We start from the raw sequence: 26,442 nt of genomic DNA, 5'->3' as shown, positions 1-26,442 counted from the left end.
GTTGCCTTGGCTGGGTGGCCCAGAGCATTTCTGGCATGGGCAGATCACCTTTGCAACCACTGATTGTACAAGGGATCATCATGGAATGATGGATTGTCACTGTAGGGCACAAAACAACACAATGCAGACTCGCTGCTCTTTCCAAGGTAAAAGGGGCCTTTTTATTTTCTGACTTCAAGATTTATCAATTTCCAAAAGTGACAGTGGAGGGTGTCAGTGACAAGGAGGGTGACAGTGCCACCTCTCCAATGACACTGGACAAACCAACAGTCCATTAAATTTCTCCTCCTCCATAAAAGAATGCAAAACAATGAGTTATTTACAGAAAGTGTGTGAGAAAGTTCATTACTAGAATGTAAACATCAGAAGGCTTAGAAGAACTTAAAAAATCAGGGCGACAATGGATCATTTTGGAATGATCCAAAATGATCATTTATGGATATGGAATACCCTGAGTTGGAAAGGACCTGCAAGGATCAAGTCTGACACCCTTGGCCCTGCACAGACACCCCAACAACCCCACCCTGTGCATCCCTGGGAGCATTGTTCAAATGTTCCTTGGGCTCTGGCAGCCTGGGGCTGTGCCCATTCCCTGGGGAGCCTGGGCAGTGCCCAGCACCCTCTGGGGGAAGAAAATCCAGCCTGAGCCTCCCCTGACACAGCTCCAGCTGCTCCCTGGGTCCTGTCCCTGTCAGAGCAGAGATGGGAGCTGCCCCTTGGGAGGAAGCAGCAGCTCCCAAGGAGGTCTGACCTCCTCTTCTCCAGGCTGAATGGAATGTGACGATCAATGCAGGAGCAGGAGACCCTCTGAGCACAGAGGCTGAGGTGCTGGGACAGTGGGGCTCCTGTTGGGCTGAGTCCCTCCCCAGAGCCCCCTGCACTCACTCAGGAGGGGGCTGTACCTCCCAGTTTCGGTCGTTGGTGAAGATCTCATCGCTGGCCAGGTCCAGCTGGTTCCACTCCAGCAGCAGCTTCAGCTGCCCATTCCAGTTGTCCCTGTCGTGCTCGTTGGTGCTGAAAGCTGCAGAGCAGGAACAACCTCTGGTCAAGGCCAGGCATAGTTATCATCTCTGCTTCTCACACTACTACTGTATTTGTGGGGTTCCCAGACAAAGGAGGGAATGGTGAATCTGACTCCATGTTCTCAGAAGGCTAATTTATTACTTTATCATACTAAATTCAAAAATACTAAACTAAACTATACTAAAGAATACAGAAAGGATACTTACAGAAGGCTAAAAGGACAATAATGAAAACTCCTGACTCTTTTCAGAGCCTCGACACAGCTTGGCCCTGATTGGCCAAAGAGCCAAAACAATTCACATGAAACCAATGAAACAATCACCTGTTGGATAAACAATCTCCAACCACATTCCACATGTGAGCACAACACAGGAGAAGCAAATGAGATAAGAATTTGTTTTCCTTTCTCTCTGATGCTTGTCAGCTTCCCAGGAGAAAATCCTGATATCAGAAACTGTGACTGTGACACGCCACCAGGACAAGACTCCTTCCAAGGGGCTTTCCCAGACTCATGCACATCTTCCCAGCTGGGAGCTGGAGGATGCTGGAGGCTCAGGGATGTATTTATGGTCCAAGACAGGCCACAAAGGAGCTTCCAGGAGCACGTCATGACCAAGATCACCACAACATTTCCTTCAGGCTCCTCAGAGTCCTGCACTCCCTATACAGGAGAGATCCTGCAGGATTCCCAATGGGGCCCTGTCAGCATCCCCAGGGCTCTCCAAAATGCCTTCCCAATTACCTGGTTTGGATCTTTCCCACCCTGAGAGATCTCATACTGCTGCTGCAGCCTGCCCACACCCCTTCAGGGGAAGGCAGGCTCCACACTGTGGCAGGAGCTTAGCTCTGGAGAGATGGCACTGCTCTAAGCAAACTTCTTCTTGAGAATAAACAGCCATCCTTTTGCCATTTATTTTTAAATCCCCAAACAAACTCAGAAGAACAATTACTTGCCTTTGTACAGGGCAAAGGAAATGGCATTGCTCACAATTTCATCTCCAGCTTCTTCTATTTTGATCACTGTCAGTAAATGAGGGCTCTCAAGGACTTCTTTGATCTACAAAAAAAACAAAAAAGAAAAGAAAAGTTGTGTTTCAAAGCTATCAAGGCTGTTTAGTAGCAGATCTTCTATTAAAAAGAAATTTGTCACCACATCATAGCAAAGCTGCTTCTTATCAGTCCTGGGTTTTAACAAATTTAAACAAACCCAAATAGAAGTAGATAATGAGCTTGATTTTAAAGTCACCAAAGGACAACAATAATTATCCTCTGAACATACAGCAAATAACTGTGATTCCCCTATGCAGATCATCTTTAACAAGAAGATATAATCTCAGTAATTAGAAGTGACTCTTAAAGTAGAAAAGATTGTGACAGCACAAGTTTCAGCTTATGTCAAGCAGCTTGCTAGAGAACAGTCTCTAGCTCTATGTGCTTTGTCAAAACCAGATAATTTCTCCCATAATGAAGCTTTGTAGAGTTCATTTCGTTTTAGCACACAGAAGACAAATAATATTGTCCATTTCTGATGCAGGAGGAGGTGCACTCCAAGGCAGCCCAGCAGAAGCTGTGAGGACAGTGGCCAGACAGGGAACAAACACTGCCTTCAGCAGCTCCACCCTCACACAGGGAAGAGATCCTTCTGGAACCTTCTTAGCTGTCCTGTGACCAGACACCTGCTGACCTGATTGCAGCCCCCCAATGCTTTTGTTCCAATCCCTGTAGATGGAGAATAGCTGTACCATGGCCAGGAGCCCTGCACACCCTGTAGGTATCCCCAGACAGCAACTCCCCTGCCTTGGAAGGCACCAGCTGCTCCCTCCAGCCTCCTCCCACAGCATCAACTCACCCACTTGATCCAGCTCTCAGTCTCCTCCTCGGAGAGCCTGGAGATGGTGCGGGGCAGGAACCTGAGCAAGCTCTCCTTGACACAGGAGGAGGCCAGGGTGCCCTCAGCCTCCAGCAGGCTGGCAATGACATCGGCAATGCGCCCCGAGCCCTCCACCACCACACACGGGATCTTGCTCTTGATGGCCACGTTGATGGACTGAGGACACACAGGGAGAGGAGAGCACTTAAGCATGACAGCTACTGGAGCCTGCTATTGAGTAAGGAAGCCTAGAGAACAACAGAAACCCACAGTCCCCAGCAGTATTTTTATTGTTATCCACTGATGCATTACCAGTGACAACTCTGTAAAGCATCATCATCATCTGATGAGAGAGGGCTGTGAGAGCCCCAGAGAGACTGAGGGTCAGAAATCACCATCTGCCAAGTTTTCACAGAATCACAGAACAATTTGTGTTGGGAGGGATCTCAAAAGCACATCTTGTTCCACCCCTTGCCATGGGCAGGGACACCTTCCACTAGGCCAGGCTGCTCAGCTTGAGTGGATCAGCAGATCAGGACAAGAGCCAAGTGGAAATGGCATTCAGGTCGCACAACAGTGCTGCCCAGCCACAGTCACTGCTGCTTTATGGCACAGCATTGCTCAGCTGAGACCAAGGGCTCTGGATTTATTTGCTGGAGGCAGCAGCAGCAGTGTTTTACAGAGAGATCACTTCTGTAGTATCACAAGAACATCAAACTCTAATGTTACTGAAAGTCTCCAAGTAGCCACTGACATAATTTCTCACACAGCAACATTGTACATGGATTAACAGCAGGACAAACATCTGCTGGAATCGTGCTGGAAGGACCATTAACCCTCCTGGTGCAAAGACCATAGGAGACACTGGTTTCATTTGCATCCCTACACTGAGAACAGAGTCACAGCATGAGCTGGCTGCCAGCACATTGCACAAAGGGAGTCAATGCAAGTTATCACCAAGCACTAGAAAGACAGAACAGCTATTAGGTAAGAGAGTTTCTTGAGAACAACAACAAAAAAATCAATTCAGTCATCAAAACCGTGCACACATTCCTCCTGTCAACTGGAGGAGGTCTCTGACAAAGGCAAGGAGGCTTTTCTTATCAGCTAGATGAAAGGGGTTTTCTAAAGAAGGGTTCAGCTAAAGTGCATGTTTTACATCACAGGGAAATTTCAAACAGGAGCTTGGAGCAGTTTTACCTCTCCCTCACTGATGCTGATTCTTGTCATCATGCACCAGCCACAGAAGCTGAGGAAGAGGGAACCTCTCCTGGCCAGCACTGCCAGGACCAAGGCATGGCAAGGACAGACATCCACAGCATGGGCTCTGCTGAGTCATCTGGGCTGGGCAGAGACTCAATTTACTCCTTGAAAAAAGGCTTCACCTCAGAATAGCTCATTGCACTTCCTACACTGAGAAATAATAATAATAATAATAATGGCATAAACCAGCCTCACGTTGCACCAGGAGAGGTTTAGGTTGGATATCATGGAAAATTCTTCACTGAAAGGGTTATCAAGGATTGGAACAGGCTGCTTAAGGAAGTCACCATCCCTGAAGTGTTCAAAAAATGTGTGGATGTTGCACCTGAGAATATGGTTTGGTGGTGAACATGATAATGGTGCTAGATTGACCACGGAATCTTAAGAGATCTTTTCCAACTTCAATGTTATCATGATTCTATGGAATAGCCAAGAGGGTGGCATGAACCCTTAACTGAACCATCATCCAGGTACTTCCCAGAGGAAACTCTTGCCAGGAATTATGCATTTGATTTAACAAGGCTTTTACTCATTCTGGTTAGGCAGCTACTAAGTCTGTGTTATGTATCACTGCTGAACAGTGGGTTTGAGGTCTCTCCAAAAATTGTGAAATCATAAGTCTGCACAGCTACAGCACCTGGCAGTCAGTCAGCTCCTTTCTCAAACATCAGCAATTTGGAGCTAAAAGGAAATGGACATATTCAACACAACCCTCTGAGCACAGCTTTCCTCTAAAACCTGACAGGATGCTTAATTTCATCTCAGGACCTCTGATTAACACTGCATCTGCATTCATCTACAACTGGGCAAAGACAAAATTCATCATGTGAATAGAACCAAACTCCCAGGAAACATGCAGGGAGGCTGGGATAGCAATCTGGAATTTCACACACTGATTCAAACCAACTGATTAACACCAGCAACAAAGTGGTAGCAGAGATCATGCTCTGAAATCACATTGTTTATCCTCCTGACATGCCAAGGTTGATTAACCTTGACAGTGACAGCACAGCTCTGGTGAGAACAGGAAGTACCAAGATAACACCTACAAAAACAAAATCATAAATATAATGCTGCTTCAACTTATTTTTTCTGCATCCTACTCTACTGCACAATCCAGCCCCTTTCCCAGCTCTCTGGACAGGCTAAACCAGCTCTTCCTGCAGTTGGTCAGAGCTTGTCCTCACTGTTCCTGTTCCCTTGACTCCTGACAGCCTGACTCCACATCCCCTCACTCTGAAAGCCCTGGGTCAGGTCCCTTTGCTCCCTCAGGCCACTCATCCTCACTCTGGCAAGGTGGATGGGCAAGTACCAACCCTGGGTTTTAACCCCAAGAGAGATTTAGAAGTGATCTCCCTTTCCCCCTCCCCTCAGAGTCACTTACACATCCTGTTTCAAGGAATTTCTTTGCTCTGTTCAGCCTCCTCCTGACTGTCATCTGATACCTGGTTCTTCTCCTTGTAGGGGTCAGAGTCAGCAGAGCCCTCCTGCCCTGCTCAGCTGCCAAGACTTAAACCAGGTCTAGATCTAAACTGGACTCCAAAGGTATTTCAAATGCACTTATAAGAAACAGGGAGAGAAACTTTTTACATGGGTAGATAGTGATAGGACAAGAGGGTATGGTTTTAAACTACGAGAGGAGAAATTTATTATTTACATTAGGAGGAAATGATTGACTGTGAGGGTGGGCAGGCCCTGGCACAGGGTGCCCAGAGCAGCTGTGGCTGCTCCTGGATCCCTAGAAGTGTCCAAGGCTGTACTGATGGGGATTGGAGCAATCTGGGATAGTGGAAGGTGTCCCTGCCCATGGAATTGGGTGGTCTTTAATGTCCCTTCACATGCTGGGGTGTGGAAGAACTGAGATCACTGAACTGTCCCAGCCAATACTTTTCCAGGATGTCAGCCCAAGGCAGAAAAAATTTAACAGAAACAAACTTAAATTGCAAACAAGGTCCTTCTGTAGCAAGTGCTAGGCAAGCTTCTGTAAATAACAGCACTCTCTACTTCATCAAGTTTCTTTTGGAGCAATCAGTCTTCACTATCAGAGCAATGCCCCTTTTGTCATTCCTGGAAATAAAAAAAAGAAATGAACTTACTTTCAAAGTCTCCTTCCCACCACCTTGGGCAAAACACACAATTGGGATCTTCCCACCATAATTAGATTCTATGAAATATGCAAAAAGAAAAAAGAAGGAAAAAGATTAAATAATTAATGCAGTTTGAACAATTTTTTTTTCCTGAGTACAATGAAAGAATTTCCAAGCCATTAATGCAAATACTAGTTTGCTGTTGATTTTGCCAGAGTTACTAACAGCTGTTTTTAACAAAAACTCAGTTTTGCCTAACATTCAGACACCCTTCTCTAACAGAAGCTTTCTGTTCTACAAATCCTAATTTTTGCTATCTCTGAAGTCCTTAAAATTGAATTTTATTGTATTTATCCAGTCCTTTGACTATTCTGAGTCTCAGAGAAAGGTTCTTATCACAAAGTCAAGATACAGAACCTCTGAGTTCACATTTCTATCGGAAAAGAAAGGTAAGAATTCTCTAACTCTGGCTGCTAGTGTCTGAGAGACATTCCAAAAAAAAACCACCCAAAACAACCAAACCCAAACAACAACACACCCAAAAGCTTTTTAAGAATTTCCTGCTAAGACCTTTGATTTCTCTTTTTTGTTTGGTAAAGAAGTGGGTGAAAGAGAAATTATTTAGCAGCAGGTTGCAGGCAGCTCAATCACCCTCATAAATAAATATTTTGGGAAAAAGCCTAACTTCAGCTCCCGTGTAATTGTGCTCCAGCTATCTGGAATTCAGTGACAGGGGGATGGATATAGAAGGGCCAGCTTCTAAGAGGAAGGGAGGGAAGGGCTGTGTAGCTGAAACGATGCATTTGCTGTGACAAAAAGGACACACAGAGAGGAAGATGAGGGAAGGTGCTGCTCCTGAAAGAGCTCCAGATGCACTGCAGTTCAGACACGTGGTGTGAACCTTCCAGCTCAGCAGCCACAGGATGCGGCCAGTGCTTTCTTGTTCCAAGGAAATGACTGTGGCTCAGCCCCAAAGCATGCAGAGGCAGCAGGAGGAGGAGGATACCTGGGATAACCCTCTCTGAAATGTACTTCTCCAGCTGGGTGCGCACTTTGGCCTCTGTGGTGGGGTGCCCGTGGGTGCCGTTGTCAACCAGCAGCAGATGGGTGTGGTTGTTATCCAGGCAGTACAGGGGGTCTCTCTTCAGGTCATCCATGATGTAGTGGGCCAAGTAGCTCCCCTAAGGGCACACACAGTGTTTGACAAAGATTCAAGGACACACACACACCTTATTTATGTGGTGGGACAGTTTTTTAGAGGTGTTCTGTTGTGTTTGGTGGACAAGAGACAAGGGGGGGCGACCCCAGAGCTTCTGATAGGAAGGATGGCAGTGACAATGAGGACACAGCCTCAAACTATGTCAGGGAAAGGATAGGTTGGATATTAGGAAAAAATTTTTCACTGGAAGAATAATAAAGTACTGGGATGCTCTTCCCAGGGAGGTGGTGGAATCACCATCTCTGGATGTGTTTAAAAAAAGACTGGACATGGCACTTGGTGCTATAGTCTAGGTGAGGTGTTGGGGCATAGGATGGACTCAATGATCTTAGAGGTCTCTTCCAACCTCATTATTCAGTGATTCTGTGATGAAGATCCTAAACAGCAGCAGCACATACCTACCATGTGCCTTAGCTCATGGGAACCCCTGCTGTGGGGGAGTGCATGGGGAATTCACAGTTGGAATAACCATGGGAGTGGGTTATTCCCTAAAGCAATGCCAGACACAGAGTCAGAGCAGCTGAACTCCCACACAAACATGCCAAAATCTGGCACAGCTGAAATCTCCTCACCAGGCCTGATGTGTGGGACTAACTTGGGCATGAGAACATTTTACTTTTCTCCTGTTCCAGGAAGAGCTCTTGACATTTTGAGGCCAAGCCTCCTCTTTCTTTCCCCACCAACCCATCCATGCAGCACTTGAGGATGTGGTTAAACTGTGAATATGGTGGCAGCACTGGGCTGACAGCTGGACTCTCAGAAGTCCCAGTTTGTCCAACCTTAATTTTAAGCTCATTAATAACCCCATTGTAAGAGCCTAAATGAGATATGTGGGACTCCAGGCAGCTCTCCAAAATGCAGTTTATTCCATCCAAGAGGTTACAGCAGTCCAGGGTGGTGCGTGACAGAGCCTGTGCCTACAGCTGTCAGCTCCAGCTGCAGGCAGGCCTGGAGACCCTTAGTTTAGGTTACAATGCATTATATACTTTTCTTTTGATTACAATTCATTATATACTTTTCTTTGCTGAGCATCTTAATACAGCAGAACCAATCTATACCTTAACTCTTATCTATAGCCTATCATAGTTACTATAATTACCATATTCATGTTACTGTTCTCCAATCACCAATAGTCAGTACATTACAGTTTAAGCTGGAAGTTGTTTTTCAGTTTTCTTGCAGTGGGAAATTCTGAGACCTTTTTTCTACTTGCAACTTTGCTGCCTTGTTTGCCTGTGCTATCTTTCTGCTTGGTAAAAACATCTTCTTGTTTGAGGTGGGTTTATCCCTTGCTCTAAGCCATAAAAACCCCTTCTAACTAACACACCCTTTGCCTCCTTGGTTAGCCAGTAAGACTGGCTCTTCTATATCAAAACTTGCTTTCATTTCTATTCCTTCTTCAGATTCTACATGTAAAAATCTTTCTGCCAAGCACATATATCTGTGAGACTTCCTTGTCAAATGTTCACCCTTCCCACAGCCATGCCCCGCTCCTTACGTCGCTGCTGGCCGTGCGGATCAGTGATTCCCGGTTGGAGATCATGCCCCAGGCGGCGATGCCAATGGCCACCACATTCTCCTCGGAGCTGCGGCTGATGGTGTTGTCCCTGACCACCTCCCCAATGTACTTCATCAGCCCGTAGTGCGTTCCTCCGGTGAAGATCCAGGCTCCTGGAACAACACCCGCTCACCTGGGGGAGCACAGCCAAACACCCACCCTCCCACGGCATCAAAGACATAACCAAACCCCTTCTGTGACCTTGGGGGGTGGCTCTTCAAGTAAGCACAAAAGAGAAGCTACACAACTCACCTTATGCTATCACAGGCACCCCTGACTCCATTCCCCTAAATCCCACTCCTGCTACTTCCAAACCATTAATGTCACATGTGTCCCAAGCGAGACGTAAACTTTAATGAATTTAGGGATTTTACAGGAGCTGAGGTTTTAGTTAGAGATAAGCTTTATAAGAGTTAATCAAAATAAATGGGCAGGCCCTGATGAAGTTAAGTGTCACAGACATGTTTTATGGAAAATCCTTTCCTTAGGATTTTTCCTCCTGAGAAGCTGAGAGGCCTCAGGAACAAAATGTAAACATTGATTATCAGCTGCTGTGGAATGCAACAGGTGCATCTGTGATTGGCCCATGTTGGTTGTTTCTAATTAATGGCCAATCACAGTCCACCTGTCCAGACTGTCTCAGTCAGCCACAAGCCTTTGTTATTCATTCTTTTTCTATTCTCAGCTAGCCTCCTGATGAAATCCTTTCTTCTATTATTTTAGAATAGTTTTAATATAATATATATCATAAAATAATAAATCAAGCCTTCTGAAACATGGAGTCAAGATTCTCATCTCTTCCCTGGTCTTGGGACACCTGCAAACACCATCCCACCATCACCCAGTAGTTAAGTAATAATTGATTGCTTGTCAACATAATGTTTGGTTAGCTGGGTTTCTAATGAAGAATATAGGAACTGATAAACAGCTTTTAGCAACATAAGACAATTGTAGGCCTCCTCTGTTCTGAAACCAATTGAAGATGGGGAATGGGAGTTCTACCAGGGGTTCATTTGTCATATTTGCATTGAAAAGGTAGAAAGGTCAGAACGAGGAAGACTTCATTTATTTCCTCATTTTGGGACCCCTCCCCATTAAAGGGACCACCGACCCATTTCAAGGAACAAACTGCACATGCTTAATGGCTTTTGAACTAATTACCATACAGAGTGGAGAATGAGATGTACCAAAGTTATGAATATGTATTTGTATTCTGGGTATTCAATACTTGTATAGATAAAAGGACTCTGTAATCACCTGTAAATCACAGTGTGTATTTGGGAGCTATCCCACAATAAACACACACTTTCTAACTTTAAACTGCTGGAGAGTCTTTGTCCGTCACAGCTGGATATCAGTACTAGATCAATATCCGTATTTTTCATAAATCACAAGTGCAGCAGCCAGATGAGCCCTCTGTGCCCCCCCAGACCCTTGGAGCTGCTGCCCCTGCAGCCCTGCAGTGAAGTGGCAGAGGCCCAGCAGCAGGTGCTTACCCTTGGACTGGGCGATGTAGATCAGCCTGCTGAAGATCTTGCGCATGCGGGGCTTGAGCGCGAAGTTCTTGGCGCCGCCCGTGACGGAGATGACGAGGTTGGGGGTCTTCAGGTGCCAGTGCTGGGTCATGAGGTCGTAGAGGGTCTCTGAGTCTGTGTCACACGACAGGCGGATGTACTTGGGGAGAGAGAACAGGAGAACAAACATAGAGGAAATAAATCGAGGTGGCTGGGAACAAGCCAGCAATTGCATTTTCTTCTCTGCTGCACAGCCTCGTTCCAGCAGCCAGGAGATGAAAGGCAAGGTGATGATGAAATCCTTGTTTCTTCCTCTGAAGCACCTTTATCCTTCCCCTACAACCAGGCACCCAGCCCAGCTTCCTCTAGAGAAGGTAAGAGCAGTTGTGGCATTCACATTCTCTGATAAAATCCCTTCGCCCAGGAGTTTTCTCCTGGGAAGCTGAGGAGCCTCAGAGAAAAGGAAAACAAGTCTTATCTCATTTGCTTCTCCTGTGCTGTGCTCATGTGGAATGTGTTTGGAGATTGTTTACCCACAGGTAATTGTTCCATTGGAATCTGCTGGGAGTTGTTTTGGCTCTTTGGCCAATCAGGGCCAAGCTATGTCCAGACTCTGGAGTCACAAGTTTTCATTAATAACTTTTTAGCATTCAGTGTTCCTTTCTGTATTCTTTAGTATAGTATAGTATTCTTTAATAGACTATAGTATCATAAAATAATAAGTTAGCCCTTGGAGAACATGGAGTCAGATGCATCATTCCCTCCTTCACTGTGGCATTTCCCAGTAAATACAACAGGCAGTGACCTTGGGCTTCAGAGGAGCTCTGCAAGGATGAACTCACCACCACTACAGCAACTAACTCCAGTGGTGCTATTTAAAGCTTGGATTATGAATCAGAGGCAGCATTGTTGCAAGGGAATTAATAATAATAATAATAATAATAATAGTTGTATTTTGATTACACTATTCAAATAAATTCCAGGCTCCATGTGAGAGGTGTCCCTATCACAACACTTACCTACTCCAGTGCTTCAAGTACAAGACAAAACAAATACATCAAATTTATAGTACAACTTGAGCACTCTACAAAGATGCCAAAAAGCACCTAAGAGAGATAATCTGGCTTCAGGTGGACTTAACATGTCTCCATTTATTTAAAAGCTTCTCTGGCCTTGTCTTGCTTTGCTATTCAAAAGCCCCTTCACAGTTTGCTCACTTTTGGAAGACATCCATGGCTGCACAAGCCAAATCAGGAGATGAAAAGGAGGAGCTTGGACCTGAACCATAGAGGATTTAATATTGATTGCCCAGTACTTGCAGGAGAGCAAAATGAAAGGATTACTCTGCAGAGGAAATGTCTCCACCTAAGAGACACTGAACTTGAATAAAAATATTTATGTGCTCCAAGATAGGTTCCCAGAAGGAGTTAAAGCATTCAGGGCATCACAGAGGATGCTGAGCAGGCTCCAGCAGCTACACAGGAGAGCTAATGGACTCCCACAGCTTCTGCCCTAAGAAACCTCAGTCTCATGAAGCTTTGGGTGTTTTTCTGGAGAGGATCCCCTATAGGAGAGGGGGGAGCTACCAGGAAAAATACCTGGGGGTCAGCCCTGCCCACAGCAAAGGTGTGTCAGCTCCAGTGCAGCCAGTGAACTCCTGGGCTCAGCGCCTCCCTCCTGCGCAGTGCAAGGATGCCATCTCGTGGAGCTGCTGGATGCTGCTCCCAGGCCAGGGCTGGGATTCAGGAAGCCTTTCTGGGGTCTGGGCTCCCAGAACAGTAAATGCAGCGACTGAGATGCTCGTGGATGTTATAGGGTCTGAGCAGCACAGCAGAAATGAAGAGCTCAAAAGCTGGACTTAGAGAGGGTGGGATTTTATAGAATCCCAGAGTGGTTTGGGCTGGAAGGGAGCTTAAAGATGCTTTAGTCTTATCCTTGCCATGAGCACCTTCCACTATTCCAGGCTGCTCCAAGCCCTGTCCAGTCTGGTTGGGGACACTTCCAGGGATCCAGGAGCAGCCACAGCTGCTCTGGGCACCCTGTGCCAGGGCCTCATCACCCTCACAGGGAACAATTCCTAATTCCCAATATCCCATCCAGCCCTGCCCTCTGGCAGTGGGAGCCATTCCCTGTGTCCTGTCCCTCCATGCCTTGTCCCCAGTCCCTCTCCAGCTCTCCTGGAGCCCCTTTAGGCCCTGGAAGGGCTCTGAACTCTCCCCAGAACCTTCTCTCCTCTTCTTCACCCCCAGCTCTCCCAGCCATCCTCAAACCTCTTTATGGGTTTGTTCACATCTCATTTCTGCTCAGAACATTTTAGGACTTGTGTGTCCTAAAAAGCACAATGCAGGGTATAAAACTTCCCATCCCTCACTGGTAATTGGCAGCAATTCTCAGGTCACCCTGAGTTTGAAGTCCTCCCTGCTGTGTTGTGCATCAACCGAAAACACTTGGCAATCTTAGGAGCAGCAGGTGCCTTGCTGTGTAGGGGATAAGAACAGGGAATTGAGATGTGATTCCAGCCAACATTCCAGTGGGATGGACTAGGAGAGCTGTGTGTAGTGTTTGAACAAAGAATGCTCTGAAATATGCACAGCGGCCTTGAGAGTCCACGTGAAACAACTGAGGGCCCATGAATTGATTCCCAGAGTTGGAAGTGGAGAAGACACAACCTAAGGAAAGAACATTTAACCTTTGAGAAGTCTGAAATATTGCAAGAGAGCAAAGCACTTTTTGTTCCAGTACAGTCACACAGCAGCTTACAACAAAGCAGTACAAAGCTAAAACCTGCATAGCAAAAAATACGTGAAGTACATGGATCTGTTTAAGCCTGATTTGAAATTTCCAGTCTCATTTCCCACTCAAGTGCTTCTTATTTCTGCTACTTTGCATAAAACAAACCAAATCATTTACATAGCAGGCTCTGATTTTCCTCATTTGTTTTGATTGTTCCAAGCAACCTGCACTGGTGTTAAATATCAGCCATTTAGAGGAGGCAGATGAGCTCAGCCACATGTGACTCGTCACAAGCATCAGTAAAAATCACCAGAAACAGCAACAGCAGCTATTTTCTTCTTCCCACACCTCCACTGTCCACACTCAGAGCAAAGACACAAGGAAAAAAAACCCAACAAATTGAATCAAACTTCTGAAGTTCCACAGATATCTTACATCCCTCCAGAACTCTCCATCCTGGGAAACATTCAATATGCAATCATTTATAGGCCTGAGCAAGCTGGTTTATGTGGATATAAAATAATTCAGGGATTATTTTCTATCCATTCACTCTCATTCACCCATTCTCCTGCCATGCCTGGAAAGAGAAAATCTCTTTTCACTCCCATAACCAGCCTCACCAACAAGTAACACAGAAGGAATTATCCTTTGTTACCTATTTTCAGGGCTTGAAAAACAAGCTTGTGTCCTTTGTAGCTTCTCTCCTGCCATCAGAATAAAATCAATTTCACCTTCCTTGCTTTTGAGGACCTCCCACTGGTACTCCACAGGGCCCTCATGAATATCCTTAATATTTCCACTTACCTTTCCTCTTTTCCCCAAGTTTTCAAACTGAATGTCCCCGAAGGCATCAGTAGGAAGCTCCTTGGTGTGCTTCTTGTAGTTCCATTTCTCAGTGGTGTTAACCTGGGTGCCCTCTATGTGCTGATTTTCAGGGTATCCACATTTACATAAGTTACCCCTAAAAGAAGAGGGAATAGCCATCCCTGAGGAATCCTGAGCACAGGAAAGTGAGCTCTGCCAGCAAGGACAGCAGCAGGTGGAGCTACAGAACCAGTTGTGTGTGGGGCTCTACTGGGATTTAGCACCTAACAATGCACAGCAGCACCTGATCCTGCTTCCTCCTCCCCAAACCTGCTTCTGCCCAGCACTGGGAAGTGGAACCCAGCTCAGGAACCAGGCTGTGCTGAGGGGTTTCTTCCCCTTTTTCTGCCCTTAACCACACAGGACGAGTTCACTGCATCTCCTCTCCCAGGTAACAAGTGACAGGACAAAAGGAAAAGGCCTCAGGTTGTGCCTGGGGAGGTTCAGATTGGATATCAGGGGAAAAAAAAAGCAGGGAAAGGGGTGTCAGGCATTGGTACAGGCTGCCCAGGGTGGTGGTGCAGCCACCATCCCTAGAAGTATTCCAAAATCACATGGATGTGGCACCTGAGGACATGCTTTAGTGGTGGTGCTGGGCTGGCTTGATTTTAAAGGTCCTCTCCACAGCCCACATTCCTGCTTCCTCACAGGACATGGGGAAGGGGGAATTGCTTGTCTCCTTTAGAAAGGTTTCTTTTACTCTGTTGTACCTTGCAAATGAGACCTGCTTACTTTAAAAATATCTAGACAAAAATAACCCAGCAAGTCCTGCAATCCTCTCCCAGAGGGCTTGCAGGAAGAGAAGCTGATGAGCACCAGCTCCTCCATCCGTTGTTGGTGCCTTGCCAGACATCCCATTTTTGGTGGCAGAGGAGGACCCTGAGCGAGACTTTCTGAAATGAGACTAATTTCCCTCCCAGCTTCAGAGAAGAGTGGTGTCAGAGATCCCTCAGAGCTCAATATCAGGATTTCTGCAGCTGTGTTAGTTTGATCACTTTTCTCCTGAGACAAAAAAAAACCACCCCAAAACCACAAAGCAACATTATGGTCCTCAAACCAGCACTGCACTGGTACCTGTGCCTGAAAATGGAGCCAGTTTAATACCCTGTCTTAAGAGAACATCAACCTGAGCAAAACTTAGTGCCTGTGTAAGGTTTGTGCATGAAATTTGTGATTTGGGTTTAAAAGGAAAATTTAAATTATGCAAACCTCTGATGCATACAGCTTGTCATATACCAGTATCCTTCAAGCATCCTATTACCCCAGTTATGCTTCAAATAGGGAATTTGATATTAAACCCTGTGACAGAGCTGCTGGAAGATGAGATCCCTAGTTTTGCATCAAGTTACTTGTGGAGTAACTCAAACAAGGAGACTGAGGTGAGATTGCACTGCTAGATCCAGGCTCTGAACAAAAAACCCCAAAACTTTTCTCCCTGCCTTTGCAGACAGAAATCCCCTCATGTACCAGCCCCCCATTCTTGAAAAGCAAGAGAAAAATATCTCCTCCTTACATGGACTTGGTGTCTTTTGTAAAAAAGACACATTCTCTCTTCTTGAAGTTTTCTTGGATGAAGTTGGCCAAATCCTGGAAGATAAATTTTATAAGTTTATTTCTGATAACTCACGAAACAGAAGAGACCTAAGTAACATCACAGACATTGTGAACACAAAGATACTGCTTAAAACACTATGGCAAACATTCTTCCCAATGGTAAAAAGAAAAAATAAAGATAAAAAAGAGAACACTGTAACGTTCTTCAGGGTAGGGACTGTTTTAATTCAATACACAGACCCCAGCAGGAGTCCAGAACAACTTCAAGTCTTCCTTTATGGGAGCTCAGTGGAATGTGAAGTCTCTCCAGCTTGTTTAACCATTAACTCTGCTATTAACCTTGAAACTCCCCAGAGAAGCTCTCACACTCAGGGGATGCAAATTCATCTCTCATCTGCCTCTGCAAGCTAAGAAAGCAAAGAGAAATTCTCACGTGCTGATGAAGTGTTGGGGGGGTTTTGTTTGCTTTTAGGTACAGCTTAGATTTGCAGGGCAAGATTTCACCTGGGACACAAAGGGAAGACAGGCAGCCATAGTTCAGTTGTTCGACACAACACTCGTGGTTAAACAGCAGGTAGAAAAAGTTATTCCAAGCAGAAAAAACCATGACAAGCATTATATCCAAAACAAGGAAAATGGAAGGGAATGCATTCAACCAGTAAAAGTCACAACCGTGCAAGACCAAAAAAATAAAAGGAGAGGGAAGCAATTGCTGAAGTCCTAAGAATTGGCCATTAAGGCTTTCTGCTAACCCATCAGGAGCAGGGAATCTGCCACACAGTTGCTGGAGTCAGCAATCTTTCAGGCATGAAAGGATGTTTAACAGAACCATATGTTGGCTGCCTTGGCTATCAAGCTGGGGTGGTTCTTTACACACACAAATTTGCCTCTTGCTGCCACGTGGGATGCGGTTTAAAACCAGAAGTGATGAAGAAAACACAATGAAGAGCTGCAGGGCTCAAAAGGAAGGCAATCCACCCTCAGGGTTTCACCATGCCAGCTGCAGCTTGAAGGTCACTGGTTAGGAAAGTGTCTCCAGAAAGGGGAAAGTGACAAATCCATCCCATCCTGCTCCTGACCTGACCGAATTCCCCACCGTGGGCCCCTCCCAAGGCACCAGCATGTACCAGGTACTCACAGCATCGCTGCAAGCCACGTCTATGCTGCGAGACATGCTGGAATAGAGGAGCCTGGAGCTCTCAAAATTGCCATTCCTTCGGTGTCTCATGCTGCCCATGGAAGCCTGGAAAAGCAGGGTAGAGGGGGAGATGGAGGAGAACCAGACAACAGCAAGGGCACTTTGCACCCTAGCAAGGCAAGGAAGAGAGTATTGGAATCCAGCATAAAGAATTAGGAAGAGGATTATTCCTAAAGTGTGAAACAAAAATTCAGAAAAAATATTTTCTATTATTTCATACCACAAAGAGACTTTCTTTTATCTTTCCCCTCTCCAAAAGAACTCCAAGTCAACATCTTTTGAGAAAGGAACATACCTTAAGTGCCATCTCATTCAGTTCATTCCCATATTTTAACTCTTTTGTCTCTGATAAGAAAGCTCAGGTTTCTATATATGAACAGTCCTTAATCCAATGTGTTTGCAAATTAAAGGGGATATGAAAGAAACACTTCAGGCACAGAGGAAAAAGTGCAGTGATAAAGCAGCTGGCCCAGCAGGACCCCAGGAGCTTGGAGGAGCAGCACCACCCACCACCCACCACTGATCCCACTCCTGGAACAAGGACAGTCCATGTGCAAGCCAAAGAGCAAGTGGATTTAAAGAATATTGGAATATTTAGGAAGTGAGCTATAGAAGCAAACACATTTCAATTGCCCTCCAAAGCAGATCTCTGTGTTGAAGTCGCTGTTTTTGAAAGAGCATCACTGCACTTGCAGCAAAGCACAGAACAAAATCATATTTATTCTAATATAAATATTTCAATTCCCTATGTGCTACTCTGTGAATAATATTGGAAAAGGTCTTTTCCTGAAAGAAAAGCTGTCAGCCAGTGAACATGGGGAGCTCAGAGCCTACTTGTGCTTCCATCACTGTTTTCTCTCCTGCCTGTGTGCTCTGGGTTTGCCCCTGGGGTAACACTGCCACTGCATGGCACACAAAGCACCCCTCCCAGGCACAGCATCACTGAAGCATCACCCTGTAAATACAGAACTCCTGAGAGCCAAGAACCAGCAGGTATGAACATTTCCTTGGGACACTCAACACAGGAGGAATGGCACAGGCAGTGGGAAGCTGCAGCTTCAGTAAACAGAATTGATGGGATGTGATGTGAGCAAGCCCCCAAAGCAGTAAGAAACAGCAACTTTCCACAAAGACACAAATATTTATGTGTTATGGCTATTTTAAAAATCCTTTGAAAAACATTCTGTGTTGAGGGGGAGCATGATTGACTCCGTGTTGTTTACTGTGCATGGCAGAAGCTCTCAGCTACTTCCCCCAAATTCTGCAGCATGCCCAGGAGTCTGTGCCACTCTATCACTGGTAAGTGATGGAAGAGCACAGAAAAAAAGCTCTCCTCCTCCTTCCTAGCTCCTGCACAGAACAGGAATGATTTCAACCCAAGAAAAGGAAAAAAAGGCTGGAAAGTGAATGGCTGGAAGGCTGGGCCCAGAAAGGAGGGAACAGAACTAAATCCAGTTGGGATTGGTCACCAGTGGGGCTCCCCAGGGCTCAGTACTGGGCCCAGCTCTGTTGAGTATTTTGATCTTTATCAGGGATGTGGCTGAGGGGATGGAGGGCATCCTCAGGAAGCTGCAGACACAGAGCTGGTGGGATGTGGATTTGCTGGGGGACAGGAAGGCTCTGCAGAGGGATCCATGGGCCAGCAAGGCCAAGGGCCAGCTCCTTGTGAGCCCATGGGACACTGCAGGCTCAGGGAGGAGCAGCTGGGAAGCTGGAAAAGGCCCTGGCAGTGTTGGTGACAGGGCTGAACACCAGGTCATGGCCCCCAGGCTGTGCCAGCCGTGGTGTGACAGAGGAACACTGAGGGGACACTGGAGAATGGCCAGGGCAGGGAATGGAGCCCCAGGAGGGGCTGAGGGAGCTGGGAAGGGGCTCAGCCTGGAGTAAAGGAGGCTCAGGGGGCCCTTGTGGCTCTGCACAGCTCCTGCCAGGAGGGGACAGCTGGGGGGTCGGGCTGTGCTCCAGGGAACAGGGACAGGAGCAGAGGGAACGGCCTCAGGCTGGGCCAGGGCAGGCTCAGGGTGGATTTTGGGATAAATTTAATCCCTGAAAGGGTTGGCAGGCACCAGAACCAGTGGAGGCATCACCTTCCACAGAGCCCCACCACAGCGATTTGGGATTCTCAGCCCAGAGGAACAATAACTACTGTTAAAAGTAGGTTAGAAACTGTTGTAAAACAGTTGATAATTGTTAAGCATGTACCATTAGTTTGGTTGTTATTCTGTAAAAGGGGTTTTAAAGGGTAGTTATAAGAAATCTGGTACTCAACATTCCATAACACACCTCAGTAAAGTGCACCATCCCCAAGCAAAACCAGCCAGCCTGGACAGAACTGCAATGGGCCAATTAAGGTCTAAAACCTTCATGCAAATGAAGGACCCAAAAGGAAACCAATCCCAAGGGACAAAAAACAGGATCAAAAGGGGCTTCTGACCCACTGAATTTGTACCTCTCCACCTGGAACATCGGGGCCATCGCTACTGAAGAAGCCCCAGTGCCATCCTCGACAGGAGCGCTCCTGCTCAGCCTGAGGGTCCCCTTGCTTTAGGCCTTTTCTTTTTATTATAATAAATGCAGAAATCGCTTTTAGCGCCAGGAGTATGGTCTGGTTTTTAACAACTCCCACCCCCTTTACTCTGAACCCCTTTGTTGGGTGATCTCCTCATCCATGATCCCCAAGTGCCCAAGGGGGAAAACCTGACTGGCAGAGAATAAGGGACCCAAAGCTGGTCAGCAAGAGTAATCGATAACATGGGAATGTTTATTCCAAAACTCTTATCTCTGACAGGGCAGGCTTGTCAAATAGGATAATACAGAAAAGGGGGAGCTATACACAAAATACAGAAGGGCTCAAGGCTGGCACACATCATAGAGACATGAAAGAACACCTTGACAGTCACAGACATCAAGAAACTCCATGAAACTGCAACTTGGTTGAAGGACACAGGCAACTCTGCACTGGGAGATGTATTTCCTAATAACCCAGAAAGCCATTCTTAATATTTCATATGATTAATGTTCAGTGTAAAGATGGTTTTAAAGCTGTAATTCAAGCTAAAAGCTCCACGGAGGGAAATAACATTTAGGTCTGGATCTACACAACTTATTTATTGACAGCTTTACTTTCATTGTTGATTTGCTTAATAAAATTTAACACCAGAAAAGTGACTACGGACATAACTGCACAGTGAGGAGATTAAAAGGAAACAAGAACATTAAATTATTAATTCCAAACACTACAGGATTTCAAGTTTGCCTTGCTGCTTTCGTAAATAATTTATAAGAACAAACAAACAAACTGAAGAAAGTTAGCGAGAGTGCAAAGAGCCCCCCTGAAAACCTGGTATTTAATTTTAAATTCTGAAAAGCCTCATTGATAGCACAGTGTTTAGCTGATACCAGTGAGCAACGCTCATTAACTCGGTGAGTGTTGGAGATAACACAGCAATTATACATATTTTTAAATATGCAACACAGCTGCAGTCCACAGAACAGGCAAACTATTCTTTTGCTAACACATTTCCAACCCATTAAATTAAATATGTAAGATACTCAATGCATTGAAGCGTAACTTTCTTGAAACAACATGTATTGAGAATAATAAGCATTGGATAAACTCCAAAATAATCCTCTAAAGGGTGAGACTATAACTTGCACGGCAATTCAAGGAGCATATCCAAGGAAATCTTCAGCCTGAGGTGACTTTAAAAAAGAGAAAAAAAAGACAAAAAATATCTAGTTCTAAAGAGAGAAATTAAGAAGCTTTTAGAAACTTGCCTGCAATTTAAAAAAGCAATACCAGTTCCATTCTCAGGAAGCTCCCAGATACATGAATCCACTATTTGCATTAACAATTCCCGAAATTGGCTTTACGTGAAAACCTCTCCAGCAGCAGAGGATGCCGCCAAACTTCATCTCCACCCGCTTGCACAACTTCAGCAAATCCAAAGTACATTCACTTAACAACATGAAACCCCACATTTAATCAGCAGCACAGACTCACCACAGTGTCCAGAACGTGCCCCAGGACTCCTTCTGCTATCATGACTCCGAGAGGATGCTCTGAAATACTCGGGCGGGCAAAGCCCCACCTTTATCTGTGTCATGCCTTCCTTTTAAGGGAGGGAGGGATCATGGCCAGGAGCAGCAGAGTTACTCACCAGCTCCTAATGAAGGCTTAATTGCAGCAGGGTGCAGGGATGGCAGCTCAGGTTATTTGTGACAGAGATGTTTGCTGTCCCACCTGCTGCTGCCCAGGGGCTGCAGGGACAGATAACATCACAGCTGCTTTGCACCAGTAAAAAGCCAGGAGTAGAAGAAAATGCTTCTGGGAATAAATAATTAGATTTTAATGTAGCAGATGATAATGAAGCAGCTGTAAAATCAACACCTATTAATCTAATTTACTACAAGGTTGTTGAAGCACTGTTGAGTGCAATAAAGGATTTTAGAAGTGTTTTTACTCAACAAAAATCAGACTCAGTTCCCTAATTTTTTGTTTGACACTTGGCATGGAGTAATCTGGTTTTCTCCTGCCTTTGACTTAAAGCTTTTCCCTCAGGTAAAAGCAATTTCTGTTGCTGTGATATTCAGTGGCTCCATGGAGAAATGGATTGCTCCCAGGCCACCTTCCTTGCAGAAAGCAGTGCTACCCCATTTGCTGCTGGAGAACCTTCTACTGCCTTTTAATCACCCAGTTTGGACCAGTTTAGGCCAGGTTGGATGGGGCTTGGAGCAACCTGGTCTAGTGGAAGGCCCCTGCCCATGGAATGGGGTGGAAAATTTGAGCTTTGAGGTCCCTTCAAACCTAAATAATTTAAGGATTTTAAGTCTCAGAGTCATCTTTCCTTCTGTGATGGAAGGTAGGTTTATTTGTCTTAAATCTCACATTACCTTGGCATGTGCACATCTGCATTTTCATGAATGTGAATTCAATGTGAATTATCACTTAGGGCCTTTACCCCACATGGCAGCATCTAACAGCTCCCTAAAACGTGTGGGTGGAGATCACATCCAGTGATCCACTGCTCCTAAGAAACATAAAGAAAACAGATTTCAAGGACTTGAAGGTAAACCTGAGAAGGAGCTAAATAGCTCCTGTGATTTTCTGGCACCCTGTTTCCCTAAAGCAGCGTTTTCATGGACAGCAGCACCATGGTCATGCAGCAACATTCCTGAAGTACTGAACACAAATCTGTGGTTCATACCTGCAGAGAGTCCCTTAATCACTGCCCTGTGAAACCTGCCTGGCTGGCAACTCTCAAGAAAAATAACTACTCAGTACATAAATGGAGAGCTCAGTTATTCCTTTAAAAATATCAATGCACAGTTGAGGAACAAACCCTTCTGCCTGGTCCTCTTAGGTAGAGCCAACCTGGAAAAGAGACAGATTTTTGGGGCTACTTTACTGTTCTCAAGTAAGAAATTTGGTATCCCAAACATAAGTCAAAAATGCTCCCTGAAAGTTTTTAGAGTAATCAATATTTCCCAAGGACAAGAGCACCTCCGTGGGCAATAATTCACACTTTCCAGCATTCCTGCATTCTTGCTTTGAGAATACACATACAGGCATTCCAAATCTACATGAATATGTTAATATTTACTGTATTCCAGCAAAATCAGGGCTGACTCCAGCAGAGATTTCAGTGAGAATTTGCCAAACTGCACAGCATGTCCTGTCTCTCCCAGTTCACAGAAGTTATGTAACTCTGGGTTTGGATCAGACAGAGCTATTTGTGAACAACCAAAAGGTGTTGTTATGGATCCTGGCCAAAGAGCTCTGTGTCTTTCTGGTGAACAAGCAAAAGCTTTACATCCTCAGGATCAGAATCCTTGTGATCTATGCAGGAATCAAAATGCAGCAAGCACTTGTATTACTAAGAAGTGGGAATTCACATAGATACAAAAATATTTTCCATTGTATTGAGAGCAGTGAAGAGATTGTGAAGAAAAAGCTTCTTCTGAATCTGAATGAGCCTTCTGATTGTTTAAAATGAAGTATAAAGCCAGAGAGCAGCTTTAAGGAAAATGGTGCCTGAAGAGCTACAGGGATTTGAGCCCTGCAGCCCCCACTGTGCACAAAAATAGGTACAATGGGATTTAATTCTGTGGCTGGCAGGAAATCACTTTCTCTCCCAGAAAATGTGAAAGCTTGAGAGGGGCTTTTTGTGGGTGAAAGCAGAATTGACAATGTACCTGTGAAATCAAGCGACATCACAGAATCCCAGAATGGTTTGGGTTGAAAGGGACCTAAGAGCCCATCCCATCCCATCCCATCCCATCCCATCCCATCCCATCCCATCCCATCCCATCCCATCCCACCCCTACCATGGGCAGGGACACCTTCCACTAGCCCAGGCTGCTCCAAGCCCCATCCAACCTGGTCTTGGGCACTGCCAGGGATCCAGGGACAGCCACAGCTGCTCTGGGCACCCTGTGCCAGGGCCTGCCCACCCTCACAGGGGAGAATTTCTTGCTATCATCTCATCTAAATCTCTCTTCTCTTATTTCAAAACCACTTCCCCTTGTCTTATTACTATATCCCTGTGTAATATATATTAACTCTCCTGCAGAGCTCATTTGGGGGGGTGGGAGGGTGGGTTGTGTGTCTTTTTAAAATTAAGTTAGTCTCAGTTCACCCCACCAAGCAACATTTTTAATGCCAAGGAGACCATCACTGGCTGACAGCACTGACATCACCATTACTGGCCATGAAATGCCTTTTTAGGAGCAAGGGGGTTTTGGCTAAGCTTTGGGCACACCTTGTAACAACCTGGTCTAGTGGAAGGTGGCCCTGCCCATGGCAGAGGGTGGAAGAAGATGAGCTTTGAGATCCCTTCCAACCCACACCATTGTGGGATTCTATTATTATTATCCCACTGCTGCAAGGCAGTGTCTTACTGGAGGTTTTTGTGTGGGGTTTCAAAGCTTAGGCTCCACAGAATCCAATAGTTAAAAGAAGGATGGATCAAAAAGGCAAAAAAACCTAATACTTACTCTGTGGAGTGCTAATCATGACCATTCCCTCATCTCAGCTCTCCCCATGGACTGCCAGAGAGAACAAAATGTCAAACACTGTCGTAGAACAGCCAGGGCACTTACTAATTACAGCAGCTCAAACAAAGCTTTACATGGAGATTCACAAAGAACATTTCTATCCCCAAAATCCCTCTGGATTTCTCTTGCTCTGGCTGCAAGCTGTTAACACTGCTCCTGTTTCTGAGCAGGAAACTGGCACTGATGCAGCTGCACACAGAATTTCATTTGCTGTGCATGACCTGCCTTCTGCACCCCTTTATTTCTTTGACAAAAATCCACTTCTCCCCTTTTCATCCAAGCTGCAGAAGCCCACCTTGAACTGGGATAATAGTTGGTGTGTGGCTCCTCACTCCCTTCATGTTGGGATTTTGGATTTATAACCTAAATGGAGACTGTAAGATAACATTTGAGCACTCCTCATCCTCAGTAGCATCTGAAACATAACAAGCATGAGCACAACAAACCTGAGGAGAAATACAGAGAATTATCTGCCATAGTAATACAGGCAATTTGTTGTCCTAATTTTGGGTTATATGGAGGCACAGTAAAATGAGGAGCCACAGAATGTCTTCTTCAGTGCAAGAAAGGTCAATGAAACTCCTCCAACTAGACTGGAGTCCTACCCAAAGCAGAGGTGGGATAACTCCTGTTACACACAAATTTGGCAACAAAAGCACATGTGGAAGAGGTTTTACAGTGACTTCTGTGAGCCAGGGAGAAGTTTGATAAGAGGATCCATGTTTGATAAGAGGATCCATGTTTACCCTTGAAAGAATTTCCTACTAAGGTCATTGACAGAAACCAAGAAAGAAAGAAGGATAAATAGGAGAGTAAATAAGAGAAACCTGCAACTGCCTATTCCAATGAGTACTTTGTCTCTTCTAACCAATGAACAAAGTGTAAACTTATGAGCTTTATAAGAACGTATAAAAAGGATGCATACTAAAATAAAAGAGGGGTTTGAAGCTTTCTGAAAATGGAGTGTGTTGTTTTCTATTGTCTCCATTTCCACTATGACTGTCTCAACTACAACAAGCACAGGCATCACAACTTCTTTGGGGTTTGGGTCTTTAAAAATCTTGGAAAAGCCTAAAGAGCACTTTTCTGTGGTGACAGCTGCTCAAGTTCTGTGTGCAGGCAACATTTTCTGGTTCCTCCTTTCTCCTGCATTCAGGAAGGCAGGTGCACTGCTGGGCACAAACCAAGTTTCACAGAAGATTCCCAGCTCCAGTGACTCTTGCTCATTTTAAATGGCAGATATTGTGGAATGGCATATTTCCATCTGGCTGCTCAAGTCACAGGGATTTTTAATTTAATATTAATTACTGAAAGCAATTTTTAGCCATTTACCTAGGGATGTAACAGAACATTCCATCAAGCCTGCAATGACACACTAAAGGACACACCAAAGACAAAAGAGAACACAAGCTGGTGCAAAATGGCAATATTTTGGCAATTAGTGATGTTGGAACTGTTCAAAAAGGGATTTTTAATGGAATTTAAATCTATTAGAAGCACTTCTGACTAGTCTGAGTGTCAAACTAGTCTAGCTGAAAGACAAAAGTCTCCTGGAAAATTTAAGTGTGACCCTGCAGAGATAAAGACCTAATGCTGTGGAATGCTGAAAATGGGGATACAACAAAGCAGAGAGCTGTGGTCCTGCCCTCCCTCATCACCCATCCTGCTGTCCACAAGCATTTAAAACCCTTTTTCACAATTTACATTCCTAAATGCAGACACTTGTATTTCCTTTCAGTGTGAGAGTGCATTGCATTTGAAGAACAATGAAATCATTCCAATGTGCATGTCAGCCCAGAAAGCTCTGAAAGTGCATTTTGGTGTGAAATATTAATAGGTAGGAACAGAACACTGGCAGATTCTTTCTGTAAAAGCCCTAAAAATAAGGAAAAAAAATCCACCAGAAAGAATTATGTAATTTTCAGCTTATCAGTGTTGAGTGACTTGAAATTGTGCACCTCGGGCTTTTATGCACTTTATTTGATGGAAATGTTCTGAGAAAGTGTTCATCAAGCTTTAAAAATGAGGAGAGGTGAGGAGAGGAGATGAATGCTTGAGATGAGCTTAAAAAGCACCCAAAACCCAAAGAAAAAACAATAAGGAGGCTCTAATCAACACAGTAGTCAACTGGAGACTCACTTCCACCAGTGTCAATGCAGTGGGCTCACATCTTAGCTACAGCCCCATGGATTTCTTAGAATTTAGCCAGGATCGAAATAAAAATGTGCATTAATCCAGAATATTCCAACTGATGACAATCACAGGGAAGTCTCAGCAACAAAAACTTTCAGAACTAAAAAAACTTCAAATTAAAAGCAATAAATAAATGAAACTCTTCTCACTTTTGCATCAAAACTTCATGAAAACCACCTTCTTGAAAAGGAAGGACACATTTCAATAATCAAGTATATTTGAATATGGCTAGAATATTTAAGGAAAATACCGAGTTCATTAATTTTTCAAGGCTCATGATAATATTGTTGCAAGATTCAGAGTATTATCC

At 44.9% G+C, this 26,442-nt stretch overlaps 1 protein-coding gene across 1 annotated transcript in view; it reads right to left on the bottom strand.

Annotated features, from left to right (window-relative positions):
* Positions 1–21,003, bottom strand: part of TRPM8 (transient receptor potential cation channel subfamily M member 8) — a 39,777-nt gene extending 18,774 nt beyond the window's left edge. The window contains exons 1-11 of the mRNA XM_077180981.1: positions 20,887–21,003; positions 16,824–16,928; positions 15,645–15,718; positions 14,072–14,228; positions 10,517–10,694; positions 8,961–9,133; positions 7,250–7,424; positions 6,253–6,320; positions 2,873–3,070; positions 1,978–2,080; positions 903–1,021 (exon numbers count right to left, since the gene is read on the bottom strand). Of these exons, the coding sequence (XP_077037096.1) occupies positions 903–1,021; positions 1,978–2,080; positions 2,873–3,070; positions 6,253–6,320; positions 7,250–7,424; positions 8,961–9,133; positions 10,517–10,694; positions 14,072–14,228; positions 15,645–15,718; positions 16,824–16,928; positions 20,887–20,928 (1,392 nt within the window). The 5' untranslated portion in view covers positions 20,929–21,003. The remainder of the gene's footprint in view (positions 1–902; positions 1,022–1,977; positions 2,081–2,872; positions 3,071–6,252; positions 6,321–7,249; positions 7,425–8,960; positions 9,134–10,516; positions 10,695–14,071; positions 14,229–15,644; positions 15,719–16,823; positions 16,929–20,886) is intronic.
* Positions 21,004–26,442: the final 5,439 nt, after the last annotated feature.

Source organism: Agelaius phoeniceus, chromosome 7 (genome assembly GCF_051311805.1).
Source record: "Agelaius phoeniceus isolate bAgePho1 chromosome 7, bAgePho1.hap1, whole genome shotgun sequence".
Classification (NCBI taxonomy): domain Eukaryota; kingdom Metazoa; phylum Chordata; class Aves; order Passeriformes; family Icteridae; genus Agelaius; species Agelaius phoeniceus.
The sequence above is the reverse complement of the archived record's forward strand: the minus strand, read 5'-3'. Positions and strand labels throughout refer to the sequence as shown.